Consider the following 17,425-nt stretch of genomic DNA (forward strand, 5'->3'; position numbering starts at 1 on the left):
ACGAATATTAAAGGCTTGTCGTCATAGTTTGGAATCGTCCCAAGAGACCGTGGACGAGCAGGGAGGCCGTTTTTGGCATACTTAATGCTGTTTACCTTCATCAACGATAGTAGTAGCAAAAGTACGGTTTAGCAAGAAATATGATTTGTTTTCTTACATGCCATTTATCGAACTGGTCTTGGGATCTAACCTGCGACGTCCCGAATCGAGACAGACGCTCTAACCACTTAGGCCACCGCAGCGTTGGAGAGATTGCAGTGATCGGTAAAGGAGAGAATTGTATACAACTCGGCCACCGGGACCTCCTGTTAGCATAGTAATTGCGAGCATAGTTGTTGTTCTTGTAGCAGGTTATTAAATTGACATTATTGCAGATGAAATTTGACGAAGCTTCTATAATGGTTGCACTTTACAGTGTTTAGTTAATAATTTAATGAGCAGTCTACTATGCTCGATGTGCATATATTCACCGTGAAAATATATATACACTTGTTCGTCCTTCCGCTCATCCGTCCGTTGGTCCAATTATTTATATACCTTTCTATTAGACAAATATTATGCAGTGTCTGGTTCATTTTCTTTATAAAAATGATTGTATGTTCTTCTGCAGTGTCCACATTTGGATAGAATTCAAAACAAGGGGTGGGGGGGGAGGCGAGTGGCCGAGTGGTCTAAAGCGCTTTTCGTTATGGATCACTGCCATCTCACCTCTGTCTGCGTGGGTTCAAGTGTCGGATACGGCCAATGTGGGTATGTGAGAAAGCTTGCCAGTAGCTTCTCGTGGGTCGGTGGTTCTTTCCTGGGTTTTCCCGGGTTCTTCTTCCTCCACCATTAATACTGGCCGACATGTATAGCATATCGTGTGCTGAAAACTGGCGTTATACCCCACAACAACAACAACAACAAAAGACTGCTCACACTTTAGTACAGTGAATCATGATAAATGCAAACGGCTATCCAGTACACTTATCTACACCAAATTTTGATAGAATTCAAAAACACTGTGTTCACGCTTTCGTACAGTGAATCATGATAATTGCAAACGGCTGTCAAGTACGCTTATCTACACCTTTATATACTGCCTAAGCCTGAAATGAACTGGCAGTCTCTCTGAACTTACCGTCTCTGCTACCATGTATAGTACCGTGCTAAATACCCTTATTGTTGGGGTACTGGGCTATATTTTCTACAAAATCGTTGCTTTCATCGTTTGGTATAAAAATTTAAGACGTATATTCAAAGATTGTCCCGGACCCAAGGATAGACACTGGCTTCTGGGAAATATGTACAAGGTACTCTCTCTCTCTCTCTTTCTCTCTCTCTCTCTTTAGTGTACAGATGTTGTTCGGTCCTAGACCTAGAGCCAAAATCTGGTAAGGAACCGATCATTGATTTATTTATGGGTTGATGGGAGAGGAAGGGCATGGGCTCGTTCTTTCGAGCAGGAAACACTTTATTTTATCTTTTACCTGAAGTTAATTCATTTTTTTTCATCAACAAATATAATGGGTATACTAAATCCCGAGCTCCCCCATACATGTTATATGGTCGGTCTCTTGTCTAAATGATTCAGTTTTCGTTTTCTTATTTTACTGGCAAGATATTCATTTACAACGAGTGTATGCGGGTTTGTGAATGTACTACACAGAAATAAATAAATACAACGAAAAATGGAAGAAAGGAGTAAGAAAGTATGAAAGAAAGAGATGAGAAAAAAAGAATCCCGGAAGAAATATGTAAAGAAGTAATAATGATAATATTATCAAAGACCCACAGACGAAGATAATAAATTAGGACAAGGCAAGCAATCAATGTTAAATTCATCAGCCCGGATCGACATATTTGGAATGAGGTAATATATATTTTCTTGCTTTACATCTACTGTTTTCCATGGATCACGGCTTATGAGGAGACTGGGGATCGTTGAGTAATGTCTTATTTCACGCCTCCTTTTATTCCATACAACAACTGTCCTAGCGGTAAGTCCAGGCGCTGGAGTCAAGAAAGAGGACGGTCGAACGAAACTAACAAAAACGGCCGGTGTTGGAGTCAAGAAAGAGGACGGTGGGAAGAAGCAAACAAAAGCGCCGGTGTTGGAGTCAAGAACGAGGACGGTGGAAAGAAACAAACAAAACAGCCAGTGTATGGAGTCAAGAAAGAGGACTGAGCAAAACAAATAAACAAACCATAAAGTATTGTTGGGATTTTAGTCGATTAATTTAAATCGAAAGGTTGCAATAAATTGGTATCTAATGATGATGATAATGATAACGATGTCTCCATTTTAAGATGCTGTGATTAGCATTTAAGCTAATAACCTAAATCGTCCCCATAACAATTTATACACACTGGATACGTGTGTGTGTGTGTGTGTGTATGTTTTGGATTTTTAACGTAGCTTTAACAACAAAAAAATCCAGTCATATCGCTACGATGTCTGCAGTGTGACAGTTCATAGTAATTGATGTCTTTAATTTATCACTGGGAGTATCAAGCCACAGACACGTAGCATGATATCCCACCAAGTCACGTTATTTTGATAGCAGATCGACCAGTCCTAACACTAACCTCTTAATGCTGAGTGCCAAGCGAGGCAGCTGCTAGTACCATTTTTATAAGTCTTTGGAATGACTCGCTTGGGGTTCGAACCCGCGACCTCCCGAAAAAGAAAAATTTGGATACCATTAGTGGTGAGCCATAAATTAGTAATTATAGAAGGACCTGAATTTACAGTATGTAATTAAATTTGCACAAAGTAGTTGATTTTACACTGAGTACTTTACACAGAGTAGTTAATTTCCATTAAGTGGTTGAGTTTACACTAAATTCTTGAGTTTACGAACTAGTTACATTTACACTAAATAGCTGAGTTTACACTAATAAGCAGTTGAATGTACAATAAATTGTTGCACGTACGCTAAGTAGTCGAGTTTACACTAAGTAGTCGAGTTTATACTAAGTAGTCGAGTTTACAATAAGTAGTTGAGTTTACACTAAGTAGTCGAGTTTACACTAAGTAGTTGAGTTTATACTAAGAAGAAGAATTTACACTAGGTAGTCGACTTTGTCCTAAATAAATGAATCGACAATATGTAGTTGAATTTCTAATTTCAATAGCAATAATATTCCATAATTTTGGATCCTATTCGGCGAGACCTCTATTGAAATAAGACGAGCGAGAACATGGAATAAAAATATACTCTTTGGAAAAAGAATGAAGGTCACGGTCATATATTAGCCCTTTAGTGACATTAAAAAGATAATCATGTATAAAGCAATTGTAAGTTTTGTACATCGGGCAACCTTTCTGCAATGCTACACGTTCGCAAAATGGCAGGTAATTTGATATTGATCACATACAGTCAATTTGATAGCGGTCACATACAGTCGATTCATGTGAAAATATCAGTTTTCGTAATAATACTGGCTAATCATTTTAGCAATTTAGTAATCTTAAATTTTCATAAATACTGCAGTTGTTTCAATCAATGCAACTGTAATCTACGATTTATAAAATAAATATGTTGCAATATAGTTTAAGAATATTTTTAGCAACGCACTAATTGAAAAGAGTTTTCATTAGTGTAATCCCTTTATTTGATGAAGGACGAATGTGAATAACACGTATGTCCCGGTGCAGATTGTTATCATTGAAGACAACGAGCAATTCTGAGGAGATAAAACATAGGCAAGTTCAAAGTCATTGAGCATAAGTATGAGTGCAAGAATTTTCGATGGTTACATAGTAGAGCCTATTGTCATTATAGCAGTTTTTCATAGATTAAATTTGTATTTTATTTTTGCGTACACCACTTATGAACAGATTGAATATCGGTCCGAACATGATAATCGACAACAGATGCCGAGCAGCCCGAATGGTGGATAGTTGCGTCATCAGTGAATATATCGAGGTAGATCGCTTATAACGTAAGAAAATGGGTAGGGCCTGAAAGCGAGCCTTACTAGTTCTAATACTGATGGGCGGTTTCTAATACTGACACACCGAGTCATGTTTGTTATATTGGCAAAGAGTTTGCAGTAGTTGAAAAGTGATAGCTAATTTTTTCAAAGAATATCGTATCCAGCAGTAGCTAAAGCATTTCTGAAATTTATAAAGACAACCCCAATGATCTTTCCAGAGTAGTATTTTCTCTTACATTCTTTGATAAGAGACGATTTATTGTTTTGCTAAGTTGTATTTTTCTGCCACACTTTTTTGTGTGTATGTGTGTGTGTCTGTGTGTCTGTGTGTGTGCGTGTGTGTAACTTAACACATGGATTTTAATTGGAGCATGTTTATTAACTAAGGATAAAATCTTATCATACCGAACTTTCCACGCATTGTCCGAATATAGTGATGAAACTGATGCGTTTTGTAACTATGAGGATAGTTCGTAAGGAACAAAGCGTTTTCAAAATGATTTAATGATCTGTGTACAAAATTTTTATGAGTATTTCCTTATAGTTTGATGAATTGATTTCGCGACACGCAGACGGGATAATAGTGAATTTGAACTGAGCAGGGCACATTGGTTTTGGATATGGACTGTGTGTGAGTAATGTCAGTGCGATTAATCATTGTAGATGGTTTCCTATCGTGGTTTATTACTATGCTGGGGTAGATTATAAGACAGAATCATTTCGAGCCATTCTGGATGATTTTGATTCAAAAGTCTATTTTAAAAGCGTTTATTATGATACATTCCATATATGGAGTGGAGGGACTGACACGTTCATGCTCGTAACAAAAATGAGGAGGCGGCATCCTGGTATACGTTTCTGATAAGCTGTTTTGCAAACGTCTGAACGATTCTAACTTTGAATGTCATAACATTGCAATATTTTGGATTGAGATTACGTTACCATCGTATAAAGTAGTTTTGAAATTTTAATTAATACCGTTAGTGACACGTACGAACATATTATTATTGGGGGGTGGGCCTGTAACACTGATTTACTTAGACCTATTTATGCATCCATAATTGATGTTATGTCAAGATACAGCCTACAAAATGTGTTTACAAACCTTCTACCACCAAAACCTACGTTGATCCAATCTTTGTAAGTAGTGGTATAAATATAATCCACAAATTCACACAGACGCTTTAAAAACTGCTATAGAATTTAGTGACCATGATGCTCCTAATATAGAACTCAGCGTCAACGCGCACCTCCATGCGGTCTATTAGCATCGTGTCTGGATTTTTACAGCAAAGCTGATTTTAATAAATGTAGCGCTCTGATAAAAGGAACTAACTGAGCAGCTTTTTGGCCAGCACCAAGATATATTGATACTGCAACCGATATATTCACAAACAAATTATTAGAATTCTCAAACTTTGCGTATTCCATGTAATACTTTAAGTATTCGCTTCACTGATAAACCATGGTTAAGACAATTAAGACAAATGATAAGGAAAAGGGACAGAGAAAGAAAAATTGTCCTCAGTTGTGGCAGGTCAGTCGACAGGAATAAACTGAAACAGATCAGGAATTATGTAAACAGAACGAAAAAATACGCCGAAGAGCCGTGTATGAATAACATTGATGCACATTTTTCAGATTCTAAAAATAATGCTCCTAAAACGTGGTGGGAAATTACAAAATCACTTTTAAAAAAGTTACATTCTTCAAATTCTATTCCACACTTACATTGACAAGAAATAGTGTTTCGTTTTGGAATTATAACGAAGAAGAAAAGGCTTACTTATTAAGTGAATAATTTCCATACAGTTCAACCAATGACGATGGTAATGTTTCCTTCGCAATATTTGAAAAAAGATGAAGTTTCAAGGTCAGTCATCTAATTTTTTTCCCACATGAGTTTATTTCCTAAACCTCTTGATGGATTCTCTTCACATTTGGGATGAATCATTATGAAGCTGATACAATTCAGTAATTTGCACGCGTGCTGCCACTTTGACCTTGGGGTCATGGAAAAGTTACGTTAATGTTTTGGTTGAAGTTGTTTCATTAGCTCATATTTCCTAAACCATTTGATGGATTTTGTTCCTACGTGGGATCTGTCATTATTGCACTTAGACAATTCCTTCTGCGACACGCTTGAGCGTCGCCCATTCGACTTTGTGGTTATTGTCTCAGTTATAGAAAATTTGTGTGAATCGTTTCAGTTTTTAGTATTTTTGTGATTTTTAACTCTTTAGTTTCCAAAGACTGGACCAGAACTGCTAAATCGCATTCTAGAACTTGGACGACAGTATCCTAGATACCACGTGCTATGGCTTGGAGCTTTTCGGCCCGTACTCTTCGTCTACCATCCCACGACCGTGAAACAAGTTCTGAAGACATCAGGTAAGTTTAAAACCAATGCATTTTTGGAAATGTTTCTTTTTTCTATGTTTGTTTCCTTTTGTTCTTCTATTTAAAAATATAATCGTCTCCTATCTCCTCAATCCGCAAAAACCTTGTACTTTCTGTATGTTTCGTTTTCTTCTTGTATTCTTTTTTTTTTCTGATGGAATATTCCGCCGCAATTCCCATATTTTCTTTGGTTTTTGTTTTCTTAGCCCGCATGTTAAAATCCATTTTTCCTTCTTTTTTGTACGCTTCTTATTCCTTTTTGTCTTGCCAACTTTAGCATATACACGGAGATCATTCATTCGGCGTCAACAATGGTTAATTTTTTTGTTGATGTTTTTCTTTTTCTTCCATTCTTTTCCCATATGGTTATATGTTCTTAGATCTGGAAGGGATAGCTATCGTAATTAGACTGTAGAATCGGAAAGCGTTGTCCCGTCATAACATGTGCTGCTACTCACCGTCAGATCCTCTGGCAAGGATAAAGTTATTTTGGTTGGTCTTTTCCTTAAAGTTTTTCTCTATGTACTGTTCTTAAAATACCTATTAGGAATAAATTTCGCAACTGGACTCAAGAGTCACTCAGCGGTGCCTTTTTATGTACAGCTACATGTAACTAGCCTCTGACCTTCAGGGACGGTACCTTGTCCCGTATCTGCTCAGAGTTGCTGGTGGTTTTCCATTTCTGCCAGCACGGTGCCAAACTCAGCAATGCTAATTATTTTATCCTGAATAGTCATCGATTAGAGTTTATTAATTGTATTGAGACTGATTTGTTCTGCATCGAGAAGTTCTGAATAGACTTTACCAGCGCCTCCTTCCGCACCGGTTACTATTGATATGCCTATAACAATAATTCCGATTGTTGTACCTATAATAGTTGCCACAGAAGTAGTGAATAGGGGCGATTCAGGGTCTAGGGTCTTACCATTAGAAAACCACCCTGGGGGGATATGGGGTCTATGTAAATTTAACATGGGAAAAAACCCTGGGCCTGTTTAAGGTCAAGGGAATTTAACATGGGAAAAAATAATCTTGGGCCTGTTGAGGGTCAAGGGAAATTTAAACAGGGTGGTCCTGTTGAACGTCATGGGGAAATGGAACATGGGAATAAATCGTGGGCCTGTTGAGCGTCAAGGGGAAATGGAACAGGGTCGGGGCCCTATTTTAATACGGTCCCGACCTGATGGGCCTATGAAAATGGAACAGGGAAAAATTGAAACAGGGAGGGGTCTCTATTATTTTAAAAAAATAAAAAATAAAAAAATAATTTAAAAAATGGGGTAGGCAATGAAAGTCAAGATCTTTTCGAGATATAGGAGTGGCCCTGAAAAGGGCCTTTGGGTTTATGTTAATATTAAGGGTGTATTAACATAAAGAGCACCGCATTGGTCTTCTTCTTGTCCTTAGGCTGCGCCTGACTGCAGGGCCATGGATTAAGACTCTTTTGAGGCATCCTTGACGCTCCACATATATTCTTCGCATCCACAGGCTGGTGTCTGTCCTGTGGATAACTGTCCAGTTGGATCGGACATACATTGGTATGTCCGTCCGGAACATCATAGAAGATACAAGGGTTGAAGATTGCACGTCGGTCCACATGTTGGGGTGCCGAGAACAGGTGAAGGAATGCAGTGAACTGCGCTTATTTATAGGGAGAGGGAGGATTGAAACGGATTGAGTTGTTAACCAATCCAAACACGCGTTACAAAATTCAGTCAGCCCACGTCCAATCTGAAGAGAGTAGTCCGTGACGTCACATGTCCTATATAGATTCGCTAGCGCCTGTGTGCAGTCAATCCATTCGACAGTTTTTTCAACATGACGGAAACTCAGAAAACGATAAATTGGGGTGCACCAGCCGTGGAGACTACCCAAGGGAACCCGGACTTACTTTCAGAAGAGGTGAATTGGGATTTTGTGGATTTTCTTACCTTGCAAGAATTTGTTCCGGAACCTTCGCCACCTTCTCCTTCATTACCGCACGTGGAGAATTTTAGACAGAGACAGAAAGAAGAATTGGAGAAATTTACACAACAGCAAAAAGGAAGCGGAACAAGCTTTTCCCCTACAGCAACAGCAGCAAGAAAAAGAGGTAAGAAGAAAACAACAACAAGAAGAAGCAGCAGCAAAGAAACAAGGGTGTGAAAGTCAAACGGTCACGGTACTGTTAGACATTTTAGCGGAGTTAAGAAGTCTGAAACAAATGTATCACACTTCTTTATTACGACCAAAGAGAATACGACCTTCCCGAGCTAAACACTCCAACTCTGTGACTAAGCCTACCATACCACCCTTAGTGATTTCATCCAAATCATCATCATCAACAGTACGCAGTCCAGAAGTAGGCCTTGGCCGTGGCAAAGGCTTAAGGCAGTTAAAGTTGATTGTTTAAACTCACCCCTACTCCAAAGGCCCTTTTCAGGGCCACCCATGTCTCTCGAAAAGAGATAGACTTTCAATTGCCAATAACTAAAAAAAACATTTTACCCCTATAGTACGTGTGAATGATGGAGTGTGTGAGTGTAGGTTCTTATTTTAAAATCAAAACCCAAAGACACTTACCTTTTTATACCTAATTTATTCTTTTATAAATATTTACAATCCAATTCACAATTCACAACATAACACTTTAAAAAGTTCATAGACATAATCTGTCTCTTTGTTCACTTTTTTTTTTGAATTTCTTCACCGTCACAGTCTTTTTCTCCTCTTCCTCCTCACTTTCTTCCCTTCTTCTTCTCTTCTCCTGTTTCTTTTTCTTCACCTGTCGGCTTTCTTCCTCTTCTTCCTCTTCTTCTTCATCTGAAGAATCCCTCTCTTCTTCTGACTCCTCTTGTTTCTTAGGGCAATTTGGAGACCAATGTCCTTTTTCTTGACAATAATAACAGGTATCTTGACTTTTGTCTCTTTTTACCCCTTTTATTCTTTTTTGACGATCTGGACACTCTGAAGACCAATGCCCTTTCTTCTGACAGATATAGCAAGTATCTTGACTTTTATCTCGATAGGAGGGTGAGTTGTCCCTCGGCTGGTCTGAAGAGAATTTTCGGATGACCCCTCGCAAAGCTCTGATGAAACGTTCGATCTGTGTAGTCTCTTCCATCGTTGTGCTCGGTTTGAGAGTGAAATGAATAGTGGAAGGACAAGACACACACCCTTTATATACGCTGGTCTGCCATGACTATAAAGTAACCCATGGTGTTTAAATTTTAGTCATTTGACGTTTTGCTATCAAGATGAAACGATCCAATTCATTTGAGAAGAAAGAAGAAGAAAGTAAGAGGCAGAAACGTGATCTATCGCCTCGTACCAGGGCTGAAGTCTTGGCACAAATTCATGCCAGTGGTTTTCAAGAGGACATGAGTGAACCAGAATCCGAACCCAGAGAATTTTGATCTAAACAAAGTTCACCACCCTTAGTTAACCCTGAAAAGTACTGTTCCATTCAAGAGACAGAAAAGCGTCCCTCTAGAAAATTTAGAACCACGGCTTACAAATACATGGTGAAGTTTAAAGATTTCAAGTCCGACGTACCGTTAGAGAAAGCAGAAGGGTTCATCACCGAAATGTGGGATTCTTTGCTCACCACACTTAAGCGACAATGTCAACCCAAAGAAGACGATCGCTTGAGACTTTTCCTACAACACGACGGCTTGAAATCCCCCGTTTGGATCGAGTTTAGCAGCCCTGCAGAATTGACCGCTTCCAAAGTCATGGACAAGATTCAACACGTACAACAATCCAATGACCAGTTTGACATCACCGATGGAAAAGCCGCACTAGACATGACCCACGTCTCTCCTCCTCAAGGGACCGGACAACGCAAAAAGGTGTTATTGGTGAACGGTCTTCGTAGCACCAAAAAGAGCCTCGTCCAAATTCACAATTCTCAAGACCAGATGTGTTTAGCCAGGGCTTTCGTGGTGGGACGAACCTATCCCGACAAAAACGACACGGCAGAATGGAAAAGAGCCTGGGAGAACATTCGACAATCGGACCGAGCCAAACAACGAAACGAAGCAGAACTCCTGTTACAACAAGCCGGCTTGCCCAAAGACACGCCCCGCGGAATTCCTGAGATGCAAAAATTGCAAGATGTCCTAGCTCCACGCTACACCTTGAAAGTGCACCCTCAAGAAGTGCGCGGACCTCTGTTGTTTCGAGGGAGAGACTTTAAGGATGGAAAATATATTCATGTCTATCATCACGATGAACATTTGGATACCATTACTAGTATCACCGCATTCCTGGGATACAGTTATTACTGTGAGAAATGTGACTATGGCTATAACAATCGAGAGCAACACAAGCATTGTGGATCGAAATGCTCAGGATTTTGGCCTCTCCACCCTGTCTGAACGAAGGGCAAGAACGAGTGCATTGTTCGACTTGTCTGCGCACGTTTGTCAGCCTTGCCTGTTACCAACAACATCTGAAGACGCAAGGTTCACAGCAGAAATGTGCTTGTCAACTCCAGAGATTGTGCCCTACGTGTTGACAAGGCATATGTACCAATACTGCCAAGGCACACGTATGTCGAGGAAAGAAAAAATGTCACATTTGTCACCGAATCGTGGACTTGGAACACCAATGCTACATGCAAAAATACCAACCTCTACCAGAGAAGAGGACGGTCACAAGAAGAAAGGCAATTTCATCTTTTTCGATTTCGAATGCATGCAAGAGACCGGCATTCACATTCCTAATTTCTGCGTGGCTCATCGAGCGTGCGAGAAGTGCATTCAAGAACCTATTTTCAGTCATTGCCCTCACTGCAGCAAGATTCCCGGAGGGCGTGAAAAAATCTTTCGGGGACCTAACACGTTAGCCAATTTTGCCCAATGGGTCTTAGACCCCATCGACAAGACGTGGAGCCAAGAGGACATCGAACGTTACGGAGATTGTCATCGTCATGCCACGGTGATGGCTCACAATTTCTCCGGATACGATGGACAGTTTCTTTTGAGATACTATACGGAACAAGGCACCGAGCGTCCTAAAGTGACTTCGAACGGAGCCAAATTCATTTTCATGCAAGTGGGACAAGTACAGTTTAAAGATTCGATGAGTTATTTGGCCATGCCTTTGAGCCGAATGCCTAAAACGTTTGGAATGACAGAAATGGCTAAAGGGTACTTTCCACACTTTTTCAATACGGAAGCCAATCAACACGTCGTTCTACCCCATTTACCTGAGGCTCACTATTACGACCCCGACAACATGCGTACCGAACAACGAGAAGCTTTCTACGCTTGGTACCAGGCTCACGCCTCGGACCCTTTCGACTTTCAGGAAGAAATGCTAAAGTATTGTCGTTCCGACGTGGACATTTTACGGCGTTGCTGTGGAAAATTTCGAGAACTGTTCATGGAACGCGGGGGGGGGGTCGATCCTTTGAAAGAAGCTTGCACCATTGCCAAAGCATGTTCCTTAGTGTATCGACAACGATTCATGCCTGAAAACACCGTGGCTGTCATCAGCCCTCAAACGACCAACTTTGTCAAACGTCAATACTCGGTCAAAGCTCTACGTTGGTTACATTACTTGTGCGACAAGGAAGACAAATGGATTCAGCATTCTCGCAACGGAGGGGGTGAAAAGACCATCGGAACGTATTCGGTCGATGGCTGGGACTTAGAAAACCCCAAGATCGTGTACGAGTTTAACGGTTGCTTATTTCACGGATGTCCCGTCTGTTACCCTGACCGTGGCACTAAAAATCAGTTTTTACAACGAACCATGGAAGACTTGTACCAGGACACTTGTCAGCGACGCCTAAAGTTAGAACAGCAAGGATACCAAGTGGTGGAAATGTGGGAACACGAGTACGATCACCGTATGGAAACCGATCCCAAGTTTAAACGCCTCGTGGAAAGTTACCAGTTCATGGACCCACTGAACCCGAGGGATAGTTTGTACGGAGGAAGGACCAATGCCACCTGTTTGCGGTACCAAGCCGACGAAGAGAAAGGAGAAGAAATCAAATACTTGGACGTGTGTTCGCTGTATCCCTACGTGTGCAAATATTGTCACATTCCTGCAGGACACCCACAATTGCTAACGGAACACATCGACCTGAAAAACATTCGACAATAGAAGGCTTGATCAAGTGCAAAGTTTTGCCTCCCACGGACTTGTACAATCCCGTGTTACCTCACCATTGCCAAGGCAAACTGATGTTTCCTTTGTGCCGTACTTGTGCTGAAACGTGCAACCAAGATCAACCTTGTCAGCACACCCAGGAAGAACGGGCCTTGACGGCGACGTGGGTCAGCGTAGAATTGTTCAAAGCTCTGGACATGGGATACCAACTGTTAGAAGTGTACGAAATTTGCCACTTTCCCAATACAGAACAATACCACAAGGGTGACCCCACGCAGAAAGGCATTTTCGCAGACTACGTGGATGCCTTTTTGAAACTGAAGCAAGAAGCCAGTGGCTTTCCGTCCTGATGTCACACTCCCGAAGACCAAAAGACATTCAAAGAGAAATACTGGGAACAAGAAGGCATCACTTTAGATCACATCGACAAAAACGAAGGCAGGCGATCGTTTGCCAAAGTGATGTTAAATTGCTTGTGGGTTAAAATGGCACAACGACCGTGTTTACCCAAAACGGAATATTTGACAGAACCTTCCCGCTATTTCCAGATGATTCACGAGAAAACCAAATTCATGAAACACGTGGACATCGTTCGTGAGGATTTGATCTTGGTCAATTACGAAGAAGATCTGGACTTTGTACAAGACGACCCCTTTGGAAATGTCATCATTGCGGCTTACGTGACAGCTCATGCTCGCTTAAAATTGTACGAAGCTTTAGAACTGTTAGGGGAACGCGTCCTGTACTTTGACACGGACAGTTGCATTTACATCCATCACCCGAGTCAACAGCACCCTGACATCGAAGGAGACCGTTTAGGAGCCTGGACAGACGAGCACCCCGACGACAAGATTCTAAGTTTCGCCAGTGGTGGTCCTAAAAATTACGGCTACGAATACCGGGACAAACAAGGAAAAGTGCACACGACGTGTAAAGTGAAAGGATTGACTCTGAATTATCGTACTAGTCGAGTGGTGAACTTTGGCGTATTGAAAGAAGCCTTGCAGTCTAGAGAAGATGAGCACTTTAAAGTGACCACCTATCAGCCCAACAAGATTGTACGTTTGTGCACTCACCACATCGTCAGTCGACCCTTGCGAAAAGTCTATCAAATCGTGTACCAGAAGCGAGTGCGACTTCCCAATCACTTCACTTTACCGTATGGACATGTCGGTATAAAACTTTGGTTGTAAGTGGATAGCCACTCACCAGAAGCATGATTTCGCCACAACAAGAATCGAGTGAGAAACCCGATGAGAACTCCAAGTTCAAACCCTACCATTTTCCAGTCTTCTTACCTGACTATTGTGATTGGCACATCGATTGGACACGTTTCAAAAATGGCCTACAAATAGGGAAGGATTACGTTCTTCGCATGTTTTAGCTAGAACAGGATTTGTCTACTTGGGACCTGAGTCAGGAATGGGATACGAAGTACAGTGTTTCGCTTGCGGACTGAAGTTACGAATGGATCTATGTATCTATAAAGATTCAGCTATTCTGGAACATACTCGATGGTCTCCGCACTGCCCTTACCTTTCTATGGCCTTTCCACCCATTACACTACGGTACAATTATGACGGTACCTTAGAGACGGTACCTTCCAAAACTAAACATAAAAAAGGAACGATGTACAAGCTTGAGACTGCATTGCGACTAGTATAAAAAGGGGCTATGGTCAAGATCGATAGTTCATTGTGACTACCAAGACCGAGCGAACAAGATGAATACTTTCAGAGAAACACAAAACAAGTTCAGACAGGCACAATTCAAGTTTGGGGCCTCTGAAGTAGAATGCGATTGTGAGCCTTGCGATGGGAACGATGCTGTACGTTGTGACCTTAGCGATGCCGTAAAGCATCATGGGAACTCTGTTCTCACTACCCCTATCATGGAAAGTGATGCTGTGCGTGTCAAACCTGAGGGATGCGAAAGCGATGCCGCTCGTCCTCTTGGACACTTTACTGGGTTTCGTTTTAAAGGTCCACCTTCACGTCTACCCCGCTACCGATGTCATCCAGCCCTGAGCAAACTCCTGTCCATGTCTCCCAACCCTCATCGAAACGAACCTGTGAAAGACGAATATTCGTTTCCAGTGCGTTTGTCGGAATACTGCGACTTTGAAAATCGTCTTCAATCGTTCAAAGGAAAATGGCCTAAGTATCTGGGAGGACCGACCCCCGAAGAATTAGCCAGAGCCGGATTTTTCTACTTGGGCGAAGGGGAGAAAGTCAAGTGCTTCAGTTGCGGTGTGTCACTTCACCACTGAGAACCACAAGATTCGGCCTACGTAGAACATGCTCGATGGTCACTGAATTGTCATTACTTACCCTTAGTGGGACCGAGACATTGAAGTAAGTTACCATGTCGTTGAAGAAGAAGAAACCAGATTGGTTAGGAGTCAAATGTTGGACATCACCGAGACCAGTATTTAAACTCCATTTCATAAACGGTTTTGAATCATTACCTAAAGAACTGCAAGAGAAGATTTACATGGAAGTTTGGCAGGGACTTGCCAGAGTGAAATCTCAATGGGTGACTGTAGAACTTTTGTGCCGAGAAATTCACAAGAGGAAAGTGAAAAAAGTCAACCAATGTGTTAGATTTCTTTGGGTCAAGTGTGCATTCATCCTATTATATCACTCTAAACCATTTAAAACAAAAGAGTTCAATGAGATTCTTGGACGTTACCCTGAGTGGCAGTGGTCAGAAATTACTCACTATGTGGATTACTTTTACTCCAGGAGAAGATTGTGAATTGTACGGACTGACCTATTCATGGATGCTTTACAAGAGAACATTCGTGGTTTGCCTGTGGAGTTGAGAGAACGCATTTACCGAGAGCTGGTCAAAATACAAGCCAAACGTAAAGAACAATTGCATCCGTTACGTCACCAGATGTTTAACCACTGGTACCTGAATGGTATAAGAGAACTGATTCGTCAGAAATTGTTTCAGTAGTCAGACCTTGTTGAACACTTTGAGTTAGTGAATGAACGAAATGTTCATCATTTTGGTTACTTCGAGATTCATTTAGTGCAACGCATTGAGGAAGACAAGTTAAAACATTACCAACATATTTTACGTGGAATCTACTTAGAGGAAGAGGAAACTTCTAATCCAACTCTGAAGTTTAGGTTACAGTATGCAAGATTTAGATTCCCAACTGGAGAACGAAGATCTCTGGCTAGAAAGTACGTGTATTGCTTCCGAAACAAAGAGAGTATAAAAACAGGAATCCATGCCACGACTTTTATCACATGTGATTGAACAGATTCCGTGGAAGGAACTCAATGACACTATTCAAATTCATTACCATCAATTATTATAAGAACTGTAGCCATTCAATTTCGGACGACGCATAGTGTGTGTCTTAGTGACTTGTTTTCTGGGATTTCGTTTACCAGCCGATTCCTTGTGGACTCTTTACGAACAGTATTTACCACCCCATTCACCATGAAAGTTGTGCCTTTAAATGTTCACGAGACACTCCTTTTGCTCAAAGCCTTGCGTTGTCATCTGGATACTTCTCGACCTCTACGGGAAAAAAAGATTCGTCAACTTTTAGCTACCGAAGACGTGTATGACGATGTGTGTGTAGCTTGTGACTTACACCCCAATTGGACAGATTTTCGTGCCTGCAAAAAATGGGATTTTGAGGCTTGGACCCAAGACGTGGCCCAGTATGCATGAGAGATGTTCAAGGAAAAAAGTTACTTTTCAACCTGTGTTAGTGACGGTGCCAGAAGAAGAAGAACCCGTCACCAAGGACAGGACTGTCGTGGACATGCCTGAAAGACCCTTTCGGGAGGACACTTGTGTGACCTTACCCCCGATAGAACTGGTCAGAACATTACCCAAAATATGTTGTACAGACACTTGTTTTTATTCCACGTTGATGGCTTTCATGTGCCTTTTATTGTTGTACTTAAGCCTTTGGCTTTTATGTATTTTTATCTTTCGTGTTCGTGTTTAAAACATTCAATAAACGTGTCCTGAATAAAGTATATAAACTCTTGTCTTGTTTGTTTTCGTGTCACAATTGACATTCCTAAGACTATGGCTACCTCTGCTATCTCTGCTCCCTCTTATTCCACTGTCAAAGTCATCGACGAACACTTAGATCGTGCCAGTTGGGAGGCTTTGTATCTTCGCCATCCCTTTAACATGCTCATTGCTGGACCTAGCGGTTCAGGCAAAACCGAATTTGTCAAATGTTTGATCGAACATTAACGTCATTTGATCGATCGACCACTTCAACGCATAGTGTAGTGTTACAAAGAGTGGCAATCAGCGTACAGCCTCTTGCGAGAAAGTCAAGGCGATTCCATCTTGTTTGTGGAAGGCATTCCTAAAGAAGACGACGCAATCGTCTCTGACTCCTGTCAAACCCATTAGGTCATTTTTGACGACATGTTAGGAGAAGACGAAGAAGAAATTAAACTGTGGTTCACGCGCAAAGGGCATCATCGTAATGCCAGTGTCGTTTACATCACTCAAAATTTGTTTCAACAAAGTAAAGCCCATCGCACCATCAGTCTCAATGCGCATTACGTGGTCTTGTTTAAAAGCCCTCGAGATAAATCGCAAGTGCAAGTCTTAGCCAAACAGGAACGCCTTGCCTGACTCAGGCGTACGACCATGCCACTCAGACTCCACAAGCTTATTTAATCGTCGATTTGAAACCTACGACCTCCGATGATTTGCGATTTCGTACCCCATTGTTTCACCACTGGTGCCAAGACGGAGGGCATGTCCTGTACACGTCTCCGTCCTCGACTTAACTTCACTCCAAAAAAAATCTATAAAAACCTCAGACACTTTTCGTCTGTCTCACACAGTTTGAACATGACGTCCCTTCAGTCGCATCTTCCCGTCAAATTGATTCGTGCCTTGTATGGCATCAGTCGAGACAAAAATCCACAAATACGGGCTCGTGTCTTAGAAGCTAGTCTCAAAGAAGTCTTACAATGGTTCACGGTGACAGCACGTCAATTACTAC

The 17,425-nt window shown here is 41.3% G+C and overlaps 1 protein-coding gene across 1 annotated transcript in view; it reads left to right on the plus strand.

The window, feature by feature from the left end:
- The first annotated feature begins 1,081 nt into the window (after nt 1–1,081).
- LOC149781814 (cytochrome P450 4F5-like) overlaps nt 1,082–17,425 on the plus strand; it is a 57,778-nt gene continuing 41,434 nt past the window's right edge. The window contains exons 1-2 of the mRNA XM_089935986.1: nt 1,082–1,292; nt 6,165–6,312. Of these exons, the coding sequence (XP_089792112.1) occupies nt 1,134–1,292; nt 6,165–6,312 (307 nt within the window). The 5' untranslated portion in view covers nt 1,082–1,133. The remainder of the gene's footprint in view (nt 1,293–6,164; nt 6,313–17,425) is intronic.

This window comes from Sinohyriopsis cumingii, chromosome 15 (genome assembly GCF_028554795.1).
Source record: "Sinohyriopsis cumingii isolate HCF-2022 chromosome 15, ASM2855479v2, whole genome shotgun sequence".
Lineage (NCBI taxonomy): Eukaryota > Metazoa > Mollusca > Bivalvia > Unionida > Unionidae > Sinohyriopsis > Sinohyriopsis cumingii.